The sequence below is a fragment of the Python bivittatus genome, unplaced genomic scaffold (genome assembly GCF_059951505.1).
Source record: "Python bivittatus isolate LINGU-HERP-01145 unplaced genomic scaffold, Pbiv_v1 ctg000700_np1212, whole genome shotgun sequence".
Taxonomy (NCBI): Eukaryota; Metazoa; Chordata; class Lepidosauria; order Squamata; family Pythonidae; genus Python; species Python bivittatus.
In genome coordinates, this window is record NW_028277098.1 from 87829270 (window position 1) to 87849499 (window position 20230).

The 20230-nt window shown below is 40.3% G+C and overlaps 1 protein-coding gene across 1 annotated transcript in view; it reads right to left on the reverse strand.

Annotated features, from left to right (window-relative positions):
- Window positions 1-13728: 13728 nt before the first annotated feature.
- The window catches only part of ATP9A (ATPase phospholipid transporting 9A), a 96459-nt gene continuing 89957 nt past the window's right edge, over window positions 13729-20230 (reverse strand). Inside the window, exon 28 of the mRNA XM_007423740.4 lies at window positions 13729-19768. Coding sequence (XP_007423802.1) covers window positions 19632-19768 — 137 coding nt within the window. The 3' untranslated portion in view covers window positions 13729-19631. The remainder of the gene's footprint in view (window positions 19769-20230) is intronic.

Here is a 20230-nt window from a genome sequence, read left to right on the forward strand (position 1 = left end):
ACCGTGACTGATCATGGAAGCTAAGGAGGGTCACCCCTAGCTCATGGTGGATAGGAAAACATCTGGAAGTTCCAGGTCTATTGGCTCATTTGGGAAGTAGAAAAAACATTCTGGAAAAAGGCAACAGGAACCACCTCTGTAATAGTGCCAAGAAAACTGCATGGAAGTCATTACCAGAAATCACGCTTCACTTGGGGGATTACCTTTTATCCATGTAGCTTTTACTTCTTTCCCATTTTATACTCTTTTATATGGCTATTACACTTTGGATTGGTTATCATCTCTATAATTTCTCTAGCCAGATCCATCATCTAATTATTTCCCTTTGATTTCTAATGTTTACACTGCAATTGGGATTACAATTACATTTCCTTTTAACTGTTAAGAATTGCCAGCTTTTTGTCTCCTGCATGTTTTCTTGTTGTTAGGTTACAGGCATAATAATTACAAGTATAATTATGGTAAACCTCCTTTAAATCTTATTTTTTAAAGAATTGTAAGCTATAAGTCTTTGAAATAAATTAGTGATAAAGTAGATATGGTCAGGGTATCATTTGGGAAGTGAAACTCCCATGCGGTCACTGCATGGGATGAATTATATATTTTCTTATGGTTGCTTTTGGTTGTAGAAGATCATCCCATTTTTCACTGGCAGACCTTGGAAATGAACCTGTGGCCAGTTGCAAAGGAAGACCACCAGTTCTAACAGGAATACAGAAAAGACATTTGGATGCATTCAACATGTTGCAGAAGGACAAGAACAGTTGCATCTATTAAAATGCCCTTAAGACTCTTTAAGGTATAAAAATCCTCTTCTGTTTTGCTTTAGGCCTTAGTCTTGTTTAACTTTGTGACACCACCACAGCTAAAGTCTACTGCATTGTGAATTTTAGTGACCCTTTAAAGTTTTAAAATCCAAGTGAAACACAGGGAAGCTGATTCATGTTCGTTGTGTCAAGAATTCCATGGATGTCCCAGTTTGTAGAAAGATCCAAGAGTGTTAGTCATCCACCAAGCACAACTTCAGAATGCAGCAATTCTTTAGGCTCCTCTCGGTCAGAAAGGAAGTGTTGTTGAAGAGAACAGAGATCCTTATAAAAGTGGCCTTTTCATCCACAAATTTCAAGTTTACCGATGATGTAAAAAATTGTACTGCTCTGTGCATGAAGTACTTTGCTTCATAATGGGCCGAGCATTGGATGACAGCATTTCAGTGACATTATTCAACTGGAGAAAAGGTGGCATACTTGTGGAATAATATCACCAGTCATTCATGGAAGATTTGCTTTGGCTTTCGGCATTTGAAAGTTACATCTCATTTCTTTGGGGAAAATGTTAGACATTACCTTTCTCAAAAAACAGTACAAATGATTAATAGACTGAGTATTAGCTTTGCATGGATGTGGGCTATATTAAGGTGGGTATCCTTTTCCTGTGTATTCTTTCTCCTACACCCACCCAACTAGAACAGTTAGAACAATGTTCTAGATGATGCATCTTTGGTTCTAGTCTAAAGTGCTTTCTAAACTATGTTACCCCTCCCCATGCCATTGTCACATATGGCCATAGCCAAGTGGGAAGGAAAAGAGGAATTTGGAAGGCAAGCAAATTTAAAACATCTAAAATCTAAAAGATTGTTTGAAGTAACTTTTAAGGAAGGCCTTGAAGTCATAAACCATACCACCAACGAGATGGACAGGAAAGAAGGAGAACGAACAATGCTGTGTGCATACAGAAAACATGAACGGAAGAGAGAATGGATAATCCGTGGGTAGGCAGTCATACCTGACCATCAGCCATTTGGGCTGCGGCAGATGTGAGTTGTAGTTCAAATTGCCTAACCCAAATAGATGGAAAAGAGTTGCATGGTAGTCTGTGTGTGCAGGATGATGAAAGGGAGAAAGGAAAGGAAAGCATAGCCAAGGAAAGAGCGTGCAAGGGGGAGAGGAGTAAAAAGATATTTTTGTAAATGTTTGGCTTGTTCAGCCTAAGATAATGATATTTGCAGCCTATGTGATGGGGCATGGTACAGAAATGCTGTTAATTGATTAAACAGTTTATGGAACTGGAGCAATTGCACTCATCTTACATATCTACATTTTTCCTATCTAGACAGCATATAATTATTGCTGACTTTAAATATTTATAATTTTTAAAATACAGTTAATTAGCCCAATATTGTTAACAAAGGCAGATCTTTTGTCTTCTCAAACTCTGTGTTGCTGATGATAAGAGAGAACCATTCCAAAGCACCAAGGAGAAGTATCTACTGTAACCTGAAATCCTGTTAATAGGACAGTGAGTCTGAGATCTTGGGAATAAAAAGGGTTCTCTATTGTCATTGCAACTCCCATATTTCCCTTTGGCCATGTGGGCTAGGAATTCTGGGCATTGGCATCCTATCACATAGGGAGAGAACCATGCTGGGGAATACAGGTTTACAACATCTACTTTGTTGAATGTTTAGTTCCAAGTGAAGTAAGAAGCTGGTATCATGGGACAGGGGGCTGGTAATTCATTTTCTTTTCATCTCATTGGTAGTGAACTAAAAAAAGAAAGAAAGAAAAGCAAGATTGTTGTATCTGATGAGTGCAGTGTTATGCACAAGACTGTAGGAAAACCAGTAACCTGAGAATGACCTCCGGTTGTAACATGCTTTTCACCTAAACTGGCCAGAAATAATTCTGATCACGCAGAAAGATGTTGTTAGTTCATGATAATGGGCCTGGATTGTGCAAACAAAGATATTTCAAGAGGTGGGGAGACAGAGGCATCTGCAAGATCCGAGGCATTTGTCAAAATGACAAAAGCAGCACCATGCCAGCAGGATGCAAACTCCACCTCTTTCATACATGTGTGTAACATCATCTGGGAGAAGAAGAGTTTTGCTTTTCATCTTCCTTCTTTTTCTCATACTTTCTTGCCTTTATATCACATTCTGAAATGAGAAGACAGTTGTTGAGGTTTAAAGTGTCAACAGTGTATAATTGGTATTTGAAATTTTGGCACAATGATTTGGCACTTGTTTCTCAAAGGATAAGCTAGGACCTTTTCTAGTCAGGATTCATATCCAGGCATGGAGGGGAGACAGCATCAGTCGCTCTTGTGGAGGACCTTTGTCCTGACCTGATGGGGATGTTACATCTACAGTGGTCCTAGACTTCTTAGCAGCCTCAACCATGGCATCCTTCTGGACTGCCTGCAGGGGTTGGGGAGTGGAGGCACTGTGTTACTGTGGTTCTGCTCCTTCTTCAGCGGAAATTTCAATCGGTGGTAGCAGGAGAAGAGAGATCAGCTGTTGTGTTGCTCAATTGTGAGTGCCCCGGGGTTTGGTTCTTTCTGCCCTGTTTTTTAACATTTAAGTGAAATGGCTGGGGGAGATTATACAGGATGGTATGGCCTGTAAAGGAGCAGGTCTGTGACTTGGGGTTCTCCTAGATTCACAGCTATTGTTAGATGGGTAGGCGGAGTCTGTGGCCAGGCAGGCCTTCAGCTATTGCACCATTTGCAGCCCTAGCTGGAGTGAGAGGACTTCGCAACAGTAACTCATCCTCTCATTACCACTTACCTGGACTACTGCAATGCATTCTGTATGGGGCTACTTTTGAAAACCATTCATGCAATGGATCTGTTACGGGCATATTATATCTTTGCTTTGGACCCTGCACTGGCTCTCTATTAGTTCCAAGTGCAATTCAAAATGCTGGTTTTGATTTTTAAAGCCCTACATGGCTTGGCAGTAAAGTTCTAGCAGAAATACCTTCTCTGTCTAACTTCAGCCTGCTTGACTTGGACATCCTGGGAGAACCTGCTCATGACCCCCCACTTTCATGAGGTAAGGGGATGGTGGCTTGTAGGAATGCCTTTTCTGGGGGGAACAAGACGCTTGATCTGCCCCCCCCCAATTCTATTGGCTTTCTGCAAGCTATTAAAAACTGAGTTATTTTGGAGGCCTTTGGGGGATGAGCCAATGCCATCAGACTGACTGATTATTGTGTGATTATTTATATTTGATTGTTTGAATATTCTTTTACCATGGGTATCTTATTGTATTTCATTGATGTCGGTGAACCCCCAAGAGTCAATTTGATGCAGTGGAGTACATATCTAATGTATAAATAAATAAAAAAGCATTTTGTGGGCCGGTCATCTTATTTGTTACCTCAGTTTAGTTTATAGCATAGATAATTTTGCTTTCTTCATGGCAAATAAATTTCTGGATGTAGTTCAACCTACTTTGAGAACATATTTAAATGAAAAATCTGTTTCACATAGAAGGACAAATGAGAATGGCTATAACCATCATCTTTAATGCACTAAATTCTTTTGCACAGATTGTTCTTGTTACTACTGCTTCGAAAATATCTGCACAGGATAAAATCTCCTTTCTGTACATATGTGCCATAAGCAAAGCTTTCAGAAAAATGAGAGAATTGAGGAACAGTTTTGATGTGTAGTTTTATTCTAGGATAATTCTTATCCCTACCCCCACTTTGGCCATATGGTTGGCATGTCCAATGTGGTTTTGTGGGCCCTTATGACAAAATTCCCTATCAGTCCATAAATCTATAAACCTAGACCCACGGAGAAGGAAAGGCTAGTGTTAACTCATGTTTTAATTTAAACCTTCATCATGATTGTTGCAGTAGCAATGGACTTTGGTTAACCTATCTCTTACTCACTGTAACAACCTCTATAAAGAAAAGTTTAACTTAAATTGAAAGTAAAATTGTTTGAATATCATTCATGATTAGTCATAATATAGTTACTAATCCCTGCCCCATCACATGGCAAGTTTGGGAAGGATTATGGAGGGGATACTCAATGCTGGGGTTTTAGGCTTCAACTAGAAAAGTCTTCCTAATTATATGTATCCAAGATTGCTGTGTCTATTTAAATATTCTTTTATATTGAGAAATATTGGTAGCATGTTTTATTATCACCTTCTCAAGACTGTAGCTGGCCCATAATTATGGAGTTCTGTTTTCTCTCTCATTTTCTTTGTGCTGCCAGGATGAATCAGATATCAGGTAAATTCAAAAGTTTATTGCCTATTTAGGAATTAGATGTGTTTATTTTTCACTGCTGGAAAATTCTGAGCCCTTGGGAGCTGTCATGCTCCAAAGAAGGCCACCCCCATGTTCAATCCTCTTTGGAATTGGGTGATTTTAGAATAGTTGACCTTTATAACCCTTTCTAAAATAAGCTGTTAGTAGAAATATAAGTCAATGCATTCAAATATATTTTCTGGACCAGGAGGCAAGGGCAATAGTTATCATCTTGCACTTGGACTACTGAAGTTTGCTCTACATGGGACTGCCTTGAAAGCAGTTGGAACCTCAACCACTCCAAATGTTTGCTTACTGCTAGTAAGCAGTAAAATAACACCGTTTTTCAGGAATTGGACTGCCTACCAGTTGGCTTCCAGGTCCAATTCAAGGTGCTGGTTGTAATTTATAAAACCCTTTACAGCAGGGTTCCTCAACCTTGGCAACTTTAAGACAGGTGAACTTCAACTCCCAGAATTCCCCAGACAGCAAGGGGGAATTCTGGGAGTTGAAGTCCACCCGTCTTAAAATTGCCAAGGTTGAGGAACCCTGCTTTATAGCTCCGGTCCTTATTACCATGGGGACCATCTGATCCAGATAGAATACGCCCATCTGCTTGGCAGGCTAAGAATCCCCCACTTGAGATGTGAAGGGGTAAGGTTCAGAGACCAGCCTTGGCTCTGGCAAAGGTTGCCCCCTGCCCCCACCCGAGGTTAGGATGATTCCTTCCTGCTAACGTTTCAGAAGGCAACAAAGATTGTTTTTTTCCAAGAAGACCTTGGGTAAAAGGGGTTACTACTGGAGGCAATGCTTGGAATTTCTGGTTTGACTTGTTTTTATGGTTTTATTGCTTGAGCTTAAGCTGCCTAGAATCTTTGATGCAGGAGGCACACAGTGGCATGTAAATAAATAAGTAAAAATAAACATATGATCTATTTTGATATTAAACCCTTTATACAATGACAGATGACAGAAGATTGGGGATGCACTTAGTGGGAATTACCCCCCATCATGCACATGTTGCTTGTTCTGCACATAACAAGTCACATAATGGAGGAAAAGATCTATGAGATTGGCATGATCACTTACACTAAGTGCATTTCTACTCTCCTCTCATTGCACAAAAGGTTTAAAGCTGAAGTAGAGCTGGAGTCAGTAAGAGATAAAAGAAAAATTGGCCATCAGCTTCACAGCTGGTATCCAGTGAGCACCATTCACAGACAGCACTCTCTGCAGCCACCATAGAGTACTTCAAGACTCAATGGGTTCACCCACACACATGCATTCTTGGGTATACCTTCCATTCTACAGGCAGAAAGAAATCATATTAGCATAAGTTGTGCTGCTCCCACAGTGAATGCACCCCATTGAGGGGTGTGAGGAGGACCTGGAGACCCCCTCCCAGCACCTGGCTCAATTCACCCTGGTGGGTGACTGCGAAAGACGGAAAGCCCAGACATGGCGCAGGGACGAGGATTTTGGGGAGATGTCTTTTCTGGAAATGCAGAATAAAGAATAAAGGCCAGGTCTGGTGTTATCTCGCCTCGAGGTGCCGGCAAGGCTGAATAACTGTGAGACTAAAGAAAAGGCGTGAAGGAATCAAGCGGGAAAATAGAGTAAAGGGGAAGGGAGCGTGGCGGCAGCTGCAAGCAATCTATGGAATTTCAAGTTCAAGGTGGACTTGAAACAGCCATATTGCACTGCTACTATATAGCTACACTGTATGACAATGGAAGGGCAGGGATTGGTGATTTCTCCCTAGCTGAAATTCCAGTCTTGCCCAATGTAACCAACTGCAGGAAAAGCTGCCACTAACTGCCATACAGAATGTGTGTTGGGACCTTGCTTGTACATCTGGAACCTCTATTCAGTCATTTTCCTCCCATTCCTATGCTAAACTATAGATTATCAACCTATTGAGTTATAGACCACTAGTTGGCAGCAAAGAGTTATGGTTTTAATTTTTTTCCTTTGCTGCCATCTAGGGTCTTTCAAGTTTAGGCAGCCTAGATTTCAGCCATTAGATAAATATTGTTGAATTGCTTAAATGGAAGAATGGAGTTTTGGTTTCTATGAAAGAGATGTTTTGTGGGTGGCTGGTGTGGGTCTTCCGGGCTGTGTGGCCGTGTTCTGGAAGTTTTGTTTCCTAACGTTTCGCCAGCACCTGTGACCGGCATCTTCAGAGTGCAGGAGCACAGACAGGAGCAGTTCTCTCTGTGCCCAGGGTGATGTGACCCTTTTTGTGGGTATTTATAGAGATCTGAGAGGGGGGAAAGGGGGGATTGGGGGGGTGTGGGGGGGGTTGGGTTACTGAGTGGCTGCTTGTTTTGGTGTCACATCTGTGTGTATCTTCCTGGGGATTAGGCAGGGGTTTTTTCTTCTATTGGATTGTTAACGAGGGGCTGCTGGGGGTGATTAGCAAGTTCATTGTGTGAACTATTCACATGTCCTGGTGGTTGAGCTGAGTTCGTTGACCTTTTGCAGGCTGTATTTTTCAGGATTGGTAGCCAGGTTTTGTTGATTTTTAGGCTCTCCTCCTTTTTATTGAAACTGTGCTGGTGTTTGTGAATCTCAGTGGCTTCCTGGTATAGCCTGGTATAGTGGCTGTTGGTGTTGTCCAGTATCTCTGTGTTTTCAAATAGGATTTTGTGTCCAGTGTGCTTGAGAGCATGTTCAGCTACTGCAGATTTTTCTGGTTGCTGTAGTCTGCAGTGTCTTTCGTGTTCTTTTATCCTGGTATGGATGCTGCGTTTTGTGGTCCCGATGTATACTTGTCCGCAACTGCATGGTATGCGGTATACTCCTGCGGCGGTGAGGGGATCCCTTTTGTCTTTTGCTGATAAAAAATCAGTATGCCGGCCGTGAAAGCCGGCTGTGAAAGCCTTCGACAATACAGATGTTTTGTGGGTTTATATACATTACCTATATATATCAACACTCATTCCAAGGCAGCAACAACTATCTTGAATAAAGCAGATACAGTAGCTGGGGCTCTGCATGCTCCCTTGCATCCAAAGAAACATTGAAGAAGAGGTATATTGCCCAGTGATTGGATGAGAGGGGACATTCTCAGACTTGACCTGCTAGGTCAATTAGAGATGAACAGCTCACCAATCCAGGCCACATCATCATAAATCTCCTCCTCCTCCTCCTCCTCCTCCTCCTCCTCCATGCATCCTAGATTGTCCTCACAGGAGGTCTTATGCTGGGTTGCAATGAGATGGAAGCAAGGTCATAAAGACACAACATCTACAAAAGGTTAGTGGAGTGTCTTTGTGTCACAGCAAGCACAGCATGTGGACGATCTCTTAGTGAAATTAATTTCAGATGTCAGTCTTGTCAACTTCTGCATGAAGAAAGGAATGGGGGTATCAGCTTCTTTTTTATTATGGTCCTCTAGTGGTTCTGATAATATGTTCTTCCCCCCATGTGTCTCTATAATTCCACTAGCAAGCATTCAAATATGGTGCTTTCCACAGAACAGCCATAATTTATTAAAGAGGGAAATTAAAGATTTAAGCTGTAATTTAAATTAAAATTAAAATCTGGAATCTTAGCCCACCATGGGTGAGCTCCAAAAGCATTGACCACTCTGCAAAGCTTTTTTTAAAGTCTTCTACAACCCACAGCCACATGAAGAATGAACTGAAACCCAACGGAAATCTGTGACATTTTTAACATTATGCAATGTTTGTGTGAAAAACTATTGCAGAAATTCCCTGTGTCTCTCCAAAACTATTTCTAGCTTTTAATTACATTTCACCATTAATTCAGGACAGCTTTTTATAATAATGGCCCACTACACAAAACTTATGTAACCCATTTACAAATGGGAAATTAGGAACATTTGGAGGAAAAGGGCTTACTGTAATTATGAAATCTATGCCTTTTCTCTCGACGGATTCAATTCTCCAATCTTCTCCTCGGTCAATAGTTGCAATAATGACAGGCGCTGGGGTTGGGGATGGGGACAGGCAATGAGAATTAACTTTGGAAATGATCTTGCTCTGGAAAGACTGATGAAATAGTGAAAAACTACAAATGTTTTGTTATAGGGAAGGGATGGCAGTTCAGTGGCATGACATATGGATTACATGAAAATGGTTTCACGTTCAACCCCCGACACGTTCAGTTTAAACAGGGCCTTGGCTAAAGAACTGCCTGTCTCCCTGCCAGAGCAGACAGTGCTGATTGGGTTGGACAGACCAATATGCAGACAGATTGATTTCTAATGTTAGCTGTGGAGGTACATCTTTGCTTTGGAACAAATGAAAAATTGAACTCTAACGGGGGCCAAGTGGTGCCATTTGTTCCGAAACAAATACCATGGGGAGTGAATGTTTCTTGCTGGTTTTCCCCCCTTGCTCACGGTTGCTGTTGTTACCCATTTCTCTCTTATTGAGTGGAATGGGAAGTTTAATTTCCTGGGACATTCCGGTTTATTGCAATCTGGCAGCCACTTTGTTTTCCCAGAACGTCCTGGACTTAGCATTTTAGGGCAGTGTTTCTCAACCTCAGCAACATTGAGGTGTGTGGACTTCAACTCCCAGAATTCCCCAGCCTCTAGATCAGTGTTTCTCAACCTCAGCGACTTTAAGATGTGTGGACTTCAACTCCCAGAATTCCCTAGGGAATTCTGGGAGTTGAAGTCCACACATCTTAAAGTCGCTGAGGTTGAGAAAGAGTTTTAGGGGATGCTGCTGCCATTTCTTTCCAACTCTGCCACAAAAATGTCTGAATAAACAGGGCTTTGGTGCCTTGGCTGTTGGGGGAAATCAGTTCTGCCACCCCAGCTACCGCACCTAGTACACCCTTTCTCCCCCTGTGAAAACAAGGGCTAGTACCACCCATGAGTGTATCAGAACAAAACTAATTTTAATGACTAATACAACAAATACGACTTTAATAACTAGCCATTGAAATGAATGAGGTTTATTAACAAGGACAAGCAGAGTAGCAAAACCAAAATTAATGCTTACCAGTCCACTGACTGCCAAGCTGAGATGTAGTGCTTGCCATGAAAATCCTTTCATGGCTGGGTCCAAGAGACTTAGGGACTCTCTTCCCCCTTTTAAAAGGCTGCCACGGACCATTTTTCATCAGGTATCCTAATTCTAGGTCCCTTTTTCCATTGGGTACCTTGGTTCGGGGAGCCAGTTTGGTGTGGTGGTTAAGGCAGCAGGCTAAAAACCGGGAGACTGTGAGTTCTAGTCCACCCTTAGGCACAAAGGCAGCTGGGTGACCTTGGGCCAATCACTCTCTCTCAGCACTGGGAAGCAGGCAATGGCAAACCACGTCTGAAATCTTGCCAAGGAAATTGCAGGGATCTGTCCAGGCAGTTACTGGGAGTCAGCACTGGCTCAAAAGCACAAAACCAAGTAATCTTGGTTCTAGACCTCTACATTTTAGAAAAAAATGATGTAGAGAAATAAGGCAGTCTGGCCCTTCTCTCTAACAGTCTTATTACAGGCACATGAATAGCCAATGGCAGCACCAAGCTGATGTTGGCTGATCCCAGAAAACCAGTAAGTGGAGTTGGAGGTGGTCAGTATCTGGATAAGACAGCACCAGGAAATCCCAGCCATACAGGCTGGATTGGAAAGCAAAAAAAAAAAGGGGGGGGGGATGCTCAAGGGTGTCCTTAGATGCATGTTTTATTTGAAAACAGAAAATGCAGTTACTCTGTTTTCACTTTTATCTTGGCTATCGGTATTATTAGCATTTTTGTTATATTCACTGAGAATGGTTACAATGAAAGACCAACTCTCAAACTACTAATAACTATATCAAGCAATTTACATTTACATCCTATCTTTTCTTCAAATAGCTCCTGGTAGCGTGTGTGTCTTTTATGATAGCAACGACCTTGTGAAGGAGATTGTATTGAGAGGCGAGTTAACATTCACATATCAAGCCAAAACATAACATGTTTGTTTTTGCATGTAGTTGAGCTTTGTAAATTAGTACAGTATATACTAGACCTGGTTTCTCGACCTCAGCAACTTTAAGATGTGTGGACTTCAACTCCCAGAATTCTCCAGACTAGCTGTTGATCAAAGTGTCATGGTGATGGTGCTGCTAGGGAAAAGTCCACAGGAAGGATAGAGAAGGGTGGAATCAGTACTGTAGTGCAAGTGGCAGATTTCTCTTGCCTCCAATGCCAGAGAGTCTTCATGCCTCAAGTGATGAACTGTCTTGGGGTGCATAACATTAGTCTACCCATACACTGAGACCTTTATAAGGCCCCCTGAGATGTGGCCTTTCTCAGTGGCCGTGTCTCAGCTATGGAATACTCATTCTAAGAAGGCTCACTTTCTATCTTATTAACTTTTGGGCACCAGATGAAAAAGGTATTTCTTCAAGTTTTGAACATTTTATTTCGTGATGCAATTTGTTCCGTGCTGATTTTTCTCACGGCTTCTCTGTTCTTAGTTTTGAGTTTGTACTTTTCTTGTTTGGGCTTGGTTTGTGTGTGCTGCAAAGGTATTCTGGAATATTCATTAAATACATAAGACAAAATATTGTCCCATCCAACATTCCGTGAGGTTTTTTGGCCATTGGAAGGCAACACAGTAGCTCAAGATTAATCAGAGATACTGCAACCAAGATAGTGAGGCAGCGTAATAAATGCAGTCCGTTGTGCAAAAAATGGGACATGGTGATTCAAAGTGTGGCAGTTGGGTTCACACAATATGCTATGCTATGGTTTGCATAATCCATGATTTGCTAGGTTCATGCAACCTGATAAATTAGAAATCATTATTTCTAAGCCTACATTATGCCTTAAATATGAGGAATGAGCCATGTTCTTGCCTTGGATCATTTTTCCTGTTCATCATTTCCCTGTTTTTATTGGGAACTGGTCATCACCCATTTGATGGAAGTATTTCATTTTTGCTACCAAAGACCTTTTCATTGCCACTGCAAAGGGCTGAATTTGTAAAAGCAAGCATGTGATAGATTCAAACCATTCCAGCAGCCCTTGAACCAAATATAGCTGCATTTATAATTTTGACTGAAGGACAGTTGGGTACTCTGGGACTAACTGGTTCTAGAAAACACACATTTGAGAAGGCTCATCTAATACTCAGGTTCCACCTAGTGGGCAAAGTGTGCAAGCTTTGCACTGTTCTCCACAGCAATGTAGCAACCAAACATCATGCTGACATTAAGACAAATCCACACTGGTATGGGGATGATACCCCATGGCTCCGAAACATAATTCCAACTCAACGGTCCTTTTTGTCATTGTGGCTGTCTAGAGACGGTCATCTTTGATCATGACCTTTGAAGTTACAACTGTTTTCACTCCTTTCTAACAGAAAACCATGGCTTTAAGATTTTAGTTTTAGAATGTTTATTTACAAAAATGTGTTTCACATGTTTCAGTTTTGACTGTGCATCTGTGCACAGATTCAATACAGACTCTATAATGAGAACACAAACTAGAGTGTTTGTATTTTAATTCACACAATAAAACATTCTGGCTCATGCTATTGTGTGTGTGTGTGCGTGCGTGTGTGATGGATAAACATGAATACAGCTGACAGTGGGTTGGGAATGCTTTGATGTGGGGAGAGGTGCCGTGAAAACTAAGGTTTCTTCTTCTTGCTTCTATTGCAGTTCTGCAGGTTCTCTCATTCCTATGACTTAACATTTAGCATTAGACTTCTTTCTTTCCCACAAAACAGACTTGACATATGTAAGTCTGACATACGCCTTGAGCAAATGACCCCTATTGCCATTTTGACATAGCATCATCAACCCTTTCTGGTGGCTTCATTTTATCAACATGTTTGAGTGCTTCAGTTAGTGACCAAATACTTGGGCTCTGGTTTTAAAAATGATGCAAGAGGAGTTAAATAACTGCATATGATGATGGTGCTAGTCAAAAACGAATGAAGAAAATACCCAGTTGCTTCTCTGTCATTTTAAAGTCAAGTCCCTTTCGCATCAAACTTGACTCCTGATGCCTTGTTTTTTTTGGCAACTATGGAATTGCCAAGATGCTCTTTTCATGTCCCTGTCTTATGTACAGCCCTGGTAATTCCTGGTGGTCCCTCATCCAAGTGTTAACTAGATCCGATCCTGCTTAGTTTTTAAAATTCAGTCACTGGCTTGATGCTATATCCAGCTACACCTGCCATTTTAGCCCTCAGCTAATTTTCTGCTATATGGGTTAATATTTTAAAAAAACCTTTTAAAAGATAGTTCTAAAGCAACTGTGCAATATGATTTCAATTTTTAAAAAGTTTAAATATAATTTTTAAAATAGGTTGAACATTTCTGATTCAACATGGCAGGTGCCTACAGGACTACACAGTGGAAGAGCAGCAACTGGATAGTGCTGGGTCCAATTACCTAGATCCATTCAAATCTTTACTTAAGACCCATTTTCTTAAGTAAATTTCTTCTAACTGCACTAGTTTCTGCCTGATTGGAGCATTCCCTTTGACCCCCTTCCAGCCTTACTATTATCTGCCAATTGTTATTTTATCTCTTCCACATGTGTACTTATCTAATGCAGAAGATTCTTCTTTATGTTTATTATGATCACCTAGTGTGATGGTCATGCTAAATCCATGTTAACCTGAGACTGTAGCAATAGAAAACAGAGGCGAAGAAATTTCAAGATTTGACCAAGACAGTACCTTGACAACACTGCCAAATCAAGTAGATATGAAGTTCCATAAAATTTATTGTTAACTTGTTTTAAACCATTCCCTTTTTAAAAGTTCTTACACATCTGCAACATGGAACTGCACATGACAATTACATAATTTGCATGTATATTTCTCTTTGATCAAGAATATGCACATTTCAATTGACAAGAGGACAAGTACAAAACATTAGCATCACAAATAATTTGACATTGGGATTCATTCCTCCAACACAGGAGAGAGAGGAAGGGTTTTCTGCTCTACATTTGAAAAGCTTAGAAATACATATTTTATTAGGTGATGGTAACCAACCTGGTCACAATTAACAGAAAGATTTGGAATACTCTCAAGCACAAGTTTAAGTGTTCAGGGAAAATGAAATATATTCCCCCTTGAACTGTTCCATTTAAAATGCTCAGGCATGAGTTTTACATCCAGCCTTAATCCTCAGTCTTAGTTTTCTGTAATGAGACTATGCTAGATGTGTTACTCGTTGATGTAGTCTTTGGAGGATTATTAAATACTATTCCTAATCTGCTGCAGAAATGGGATTATTGGGCAGACAATCTCCTCCCCTTGGATTTCTATTAGTAAGCCATCATTGGCTCTAATGTATCTAATATACAGGTAGTCCTCATTTAGTGACCACAATTTAGACCAGCAACTCAGTTGTTAAATGAAGCAATCACTAAGTGAAACCACAACTGTGCATATGATCTCACTTCAGCTTTCCTTTTGCTTTACAGACCTGTGAAGCTCGTAAATGCGAGGATTGGTAGTAAAGTTACTTTTTCATCACTGTCATAACTGTGAATGGTCCCTAAACGAGGACTACCTGTATAAGGATCCACCTCAGGGATATTTCCTTAAGATAGTACTCTTGTATGATATGCATGTTGCAAGGTAGAAGTACAAAAAGCATCACTAGGAGGCTGTATGTGGTGTTCCCTTCTGTGCTCCCCAGAGACCCTCCCAGAATTTTTGGTCTTTTTTCACTTTTTGAAATGGGGAGAGCTTAAATGGATCTTAGTTCCATTTTTTGGAGCATGGCCCTTGACCTATTGCATAAAGCACTGCGTGGCCCTCAGGCGTAAGTTATGTATCTGAGTCCAAAGGAAATTTGGCACTGGAGATGATGGCATCATCTGCCAAGAGGAAAAGGCAAGGCGCAAAATGCAGTCCTCACAAAGGCCTAAATGAAAGAAGGTCCTACAAATGAAAAGTCTCGTTAATGATTCCATGCCTTAAGTGCCCAAGGACTCATAAAGGTCCTAAAAGGAACATTTCTGTTTTCATGTCATGCAAGTCTTCTAACCAGGCCCAGCATGCAAGAGTCATGAACTGAAAGCATTTGCCTCAGCATCAAGTGGCAACTGATGCAGTCCAGGGCGGGGAATCTATGGACTCTCAACTCTCGAATAAATTACAGCTCCCGGCACCCCTTACCAATGGTCCTGCTGTCTGGGGCTACTGGAAACTGTAGTTCAATTACTTTCGAAGGGGAAAAGGTTCACTCACCCTGACGCATTCCATCATGGGTTTATCCCCAAGTGTTCCCTATCAATGTAATGACCACATAGGCTTATTTCCAATGTGAAATCAACACCGTTACAGAATTTGTGCAGTTATCAAAATGTCCCAGTGTTTAAACAGTAATAGTAGATATCTTGCTTTCTTGGTATCTTTGTCTCTATTCTTGTAAATTCTTTGTGCAGTGGGGCTATTTAAGCATCCAATGGACAATGGCTGACATCACTGAGAATTAACATCATAATTCCACTACACCAACTTTTCCCAACTTTGCATCCTCCAGAGATGCCAAATTTCAATTCTCACTATTCCTAGCTGATTAGGAATAACAGAAGTCCAACAAAAATGAAAGGTAATTAATTGGGGAAAACTACTCTATACAAGCACCAAAGTTATATAAAAAAATAAAAGATACTGTAAGGAAGTAGCTATAGTTGGTAAAAAAAAATAAAATGCAAGTTTTGTGCCCTTTCCCCAAATATATCAGTGCCTATCCCCTCTCCTGCAGGAAAAAAAAATAGAAGAAATAGCAGCTATTTCACTTGTATCAACCAACTAACCTCCCCATTTGCAGTCTCTTTCATTACACAGGATTAGGATAATAGTATTTTACTTCTGGATCCTTCAGTCATGTAAAGGAAAGTGTCCTTTACAGCCCAGTCTAATGTATACTTTCTTACGCATAAGCCCCAGTGAGTTCAAGAAGAGTTACTCCGAAGTGTGCCCAGAATTTCCACTCTACTTTATCTGGGAATGCACTTAAGATTCAGAAGTGGCAAGGAACAGAGAATAATCAGGAATGTATTAGGAACATAACTGGACTGATTTAATGACCCAGCAACATGGGGAGAGTATCACTGTATTGATCCAAAAATGTTTTAGTAACCACCTGCAAAAAGAAATCATATTTATCGGCAATTTCCATAAAGCTGTAGATGAACTGCAAATATTTTCCACCTTAAGTAATGCTGCCAAATCATCTCCTATTTTCCAAAGAGTAAAGCACAATCTAGAACAATGTTTGCTAGTGTAAATCCAACTGAAAATACTACAGTTCATTCTAAAGAGTACATTTGTGCAACTTCCATTTCAGTTCAATGGGACTGAACAGGCATACTCCCCGAGACATAGGATTATCAAAATTCAAAATCTTTACAGAAAGGTACTTCATTTTCTCCTTAAGTACAACTAGCTCTTTATAATTACTTTTTTAAAGGACCCAAAAACTTAAACCATGCAGCTGACTTTCAGAAAGAAAGACATTTCAGACTAGTCAGTGTAAGCTGTTAGCTACAAAAGCAATAAGTCAGAGAGAGTCCATAAAATGTGTTACACAACAGATTACATTAGTCCTTGTTACTGCGGCTATATAGGAGTTCCTTAACTGAGTTATTAAATTCAATAAATGCATTTATTCAGTTCAATAAATGCATTCCCTTTTTTGTTACATGTGTTAATATGGCCAGCAATGGAAAGATGATCATTGCATTATGAAAAACAATGAAATGTATTATTCAAGTGAATGTGCCTCTCCCATTAAGATGTGTGCATGCAAAAGGTATCCTTACACAAATTAACTTGGCCTTTAGAAATGCAAAACAAAGAGAGATAATGAAAATGCTGAACATAGTTTCAACATTCCCCAATTTTCTGTCCTTCAGATGTGTTTGAGTACAGCTCCCAGAATTCCGAATCACATGACTGTTCACTGCATTGGTTGGGGTTTATAGGTGTAATCAGCTTATCTGGAAGGCACCTAGCAGTGAATTAATTTAAGCTAACTAAATAGTGAATCACTGGCTGTTGACCACACTATATTATAGTCCATCTCTCAAAATAAAACTCTGCCATTGTTGCTCCTAAGCACAGATGAGAAAGGAGGAACATTGTCCATTGAATTAACAAACTGACCCCATAAAAATTTTTCACTGCTACTAAAACAACAGGCCCAATTCAACAAGATCTTATTGAAATCATTAGACAGCGTCATTGCCCGGTCTGCTGTACAGCACAGGCAAACCTATGTACTAAGTTAAAACCAAAAAGAGGGGGGGAAATGGTATTTTCAATCTAGAATTGGGTATTAGGGTATGTCAGAAATTAAAATAAAGCAAAAGAAGTTGCAAAGGTCCATTGCAAGGAAAAAGCAGTAATTCTTAATTCCTATTTTGTGTCTGTCTTCTGGTCTAGATGATATTGCTGTTGGACTCAAAATTGGCTCAATGACCATGCTCAAAAAGGGCTCATTTCCACTTGAAGGAAAGTTTCAAGTGGAACGCTATCACAATATCCTATGCTGTTCAACGTTTTCATCAATGACTTGAATGAGGGAGTTGAGGATGTTTGTCAAGTCTGCAGATTGACACCAAGCCGGGAGCAGCTAATGCTTTTCAGGAACGAAATAAGATTCAAAATATCTAATCAGGCTTAAGTGATGGGTTGAAGTGAAGAGGATGGAGTTTAACACAGAGAAATGTTAAATTCTGCATTTGGGAAGACCAAAAAATGAAAGGTGCCAGTACAGGAAGGGGGAGACCTGGCTGGACAGCAGTGTATGTGATAGGATCTGGATGTCCTTACTGACCAGAAATTAAATATGAGCCAGCTGTGTGATGCAGCCGCTACAAATGTTATCTTGGGGTGCATTAATGTGGATTAATACAGAATCCAGATCGTGAGAGTAATTATTCCACTCTACTCTGCCTAGTCATAGCCCACTTGGAATACTGTGTCCAGTTTGAAGCATCAGAGTTCAAAGGATTTGCTCAACTAAACTGATAACAATATTTTAGCTGAGTATAACATTCTAGACCCCATCTCTCCCCTACACGAAATCTAAACTCCAAGTGCCACAATGCTCAAATCAGCCTAGTGCCATTTGCTCAGTGGGGAGAATTTTTCCTTTTTCATAGAGCAGTGAAGGAAATGAAAAGGAAGATGAAGCAGCAAAGACCAGCAAAGAAGATTTCCCACTTTTTCTTCTCCACTTGTCCAGAGCGAGGATCCAACTGCACATTTATAATTGCCATAAAGAACTTGGGGAAAAGTCTAATAAAACCTGCATACTAGGAGAAAATATTCATTACCTCATCGAGCACAGACTTGGTGGTTAGTGGTGATTTGAGCTGGGGGATATGCTTGGGAGAATTAGCATTAAGAATCTTAATAGGGATGTTTAACAAGTATCCAAGAAGGCAGTGACAAGGAGCTTTATGCCTGGACAGAACAGATCAAGCCATAGAGGTAACAACTTCTGCATCCGTCTGAGTCCCTTCTGGGCGTTCCATTGGCCAGAAGATGCTCTTGCACACATATGAGCAAAGCATCTTCCAGAATGACACAAAACAACATGACTAAAAGTTTGTGAAGGAGCTTCAGAGGGGAGCTTTGCGCAAACATTTGTTCAATAACTCTTAGAGACTTTCCCAGCCCTAATGTCTGATCCTTTTTCTTACCTGTCAATTATCTCATTCACTTTATTCTCTTTGGTTTTGGCAGCCAAGCTTGTTTTTAGTTGATGAACCATTTGGAAGAAACCTCAGGAAAGACAGCTGGAGGTTGCAGAAGTAATGGGGGTGAATTGTAGGGTGAAACTTAAGCTTCTGACTGTTCAACTTACTTTCTGCCATCCATTTTCCACTCTCACATTAGTGTTAATAAATGGGCTGTTTGTCCTTGCAGAACCAGGATATGGGGCTACAATTTTCTTCTCCCCCAAATCTTTTCAATAATTTCCTCTTTATGAGCAACACGTATTCCCTTTAGAAAACAATCACAAGATGTCATAACTGGAAATACTCGTCTGTGAATTCCTTTTTCTCAGAGAATTCAAGGAAATTGTAGCCAATAGAAATCAGTAACTTTGATTTGCATTGGACCACATCAAAGAGGTCAGCACGGCATGAGGTATGTACAGTGGCCTGCTAACTGTACACTGTTGTGTCACTCAGTTGAAAGCATTTCCCAAGGCACAGAAAATGTTTACAATGAGGACCTGAACTCAAAAGTTAAGTAGCAATAAAAAAAATGAGGAAATTAAATAAGTCAACCCCCATAAAAAAGGAAAATACATTTGAAAAAATTGTCATATCAACAGCTGACTCAGCACTTTCCAGATAAGTAGACACAGGCAGACAGCTTTTTCTTCCCAGTTACATGCATTTGTTTTCAGTTTGATAAATATAAAGTGACAAAACTGGATCACCCATGTAAGTTCTCCCTGCTTCGTTTGACTGTGAGATATTTCTTTTAACTGAATTATTCAGTCTTTCAGCAGTGTTCTCCAGCCAATGCAGATTCCTTATCCAACTGTCAGACATCGCTCTGATTATGACGAATACACATTTATTGAGTCTGTAAGTACTGTGCAAAGAAGAAAAGTGAGTTCTTGCTCCTATGATGTGAGTTTTGAATAACTTGGGGGAGAAAACCTTCGTCTCAGATATTTGAGGACATAGAGAGGAAGACAGCTGACTAGGGTGATCACAGTCACCTTCCATAAGAATGATAAGGTTGTTATGAAGTAAACATCTACAAGAAAGAAGAAGATGGTTGTCTGTCATGTACTGTAACTAAAAAAACATGTTTTCACAGCTAGTTTTGTTAGCTTTTAATAAAAATACAGATTAAGAATCCCATTGCAGGTGTTATCTTAAATAGTCCATCTATTTTGGTAGCAACTATAATGGAGTTATGAACTCTGAATCACTGAATTAACAGGAAACTCTAATGATACCAGTTTGTTGCTTAGCAAAACCCCCGCCAGTTCATGGCAATACCATAGCAATGAGTTTTAATTTTACCTTTGGGGCCCATTTGTTTTCCTATCCCCAGCCTGCTGAGTACAGAGAAAAAAAATTAACTATAGCAGTTCACATGGATCCAACAGGCCTCATATTAATCCTCAATTAAGGCTACCAGTTGCAAAAATCCAGATGACTATTAGATGGCAATAAAAAAAAAATTAAAATTGTCTCTTTGCAGCATTCTAGA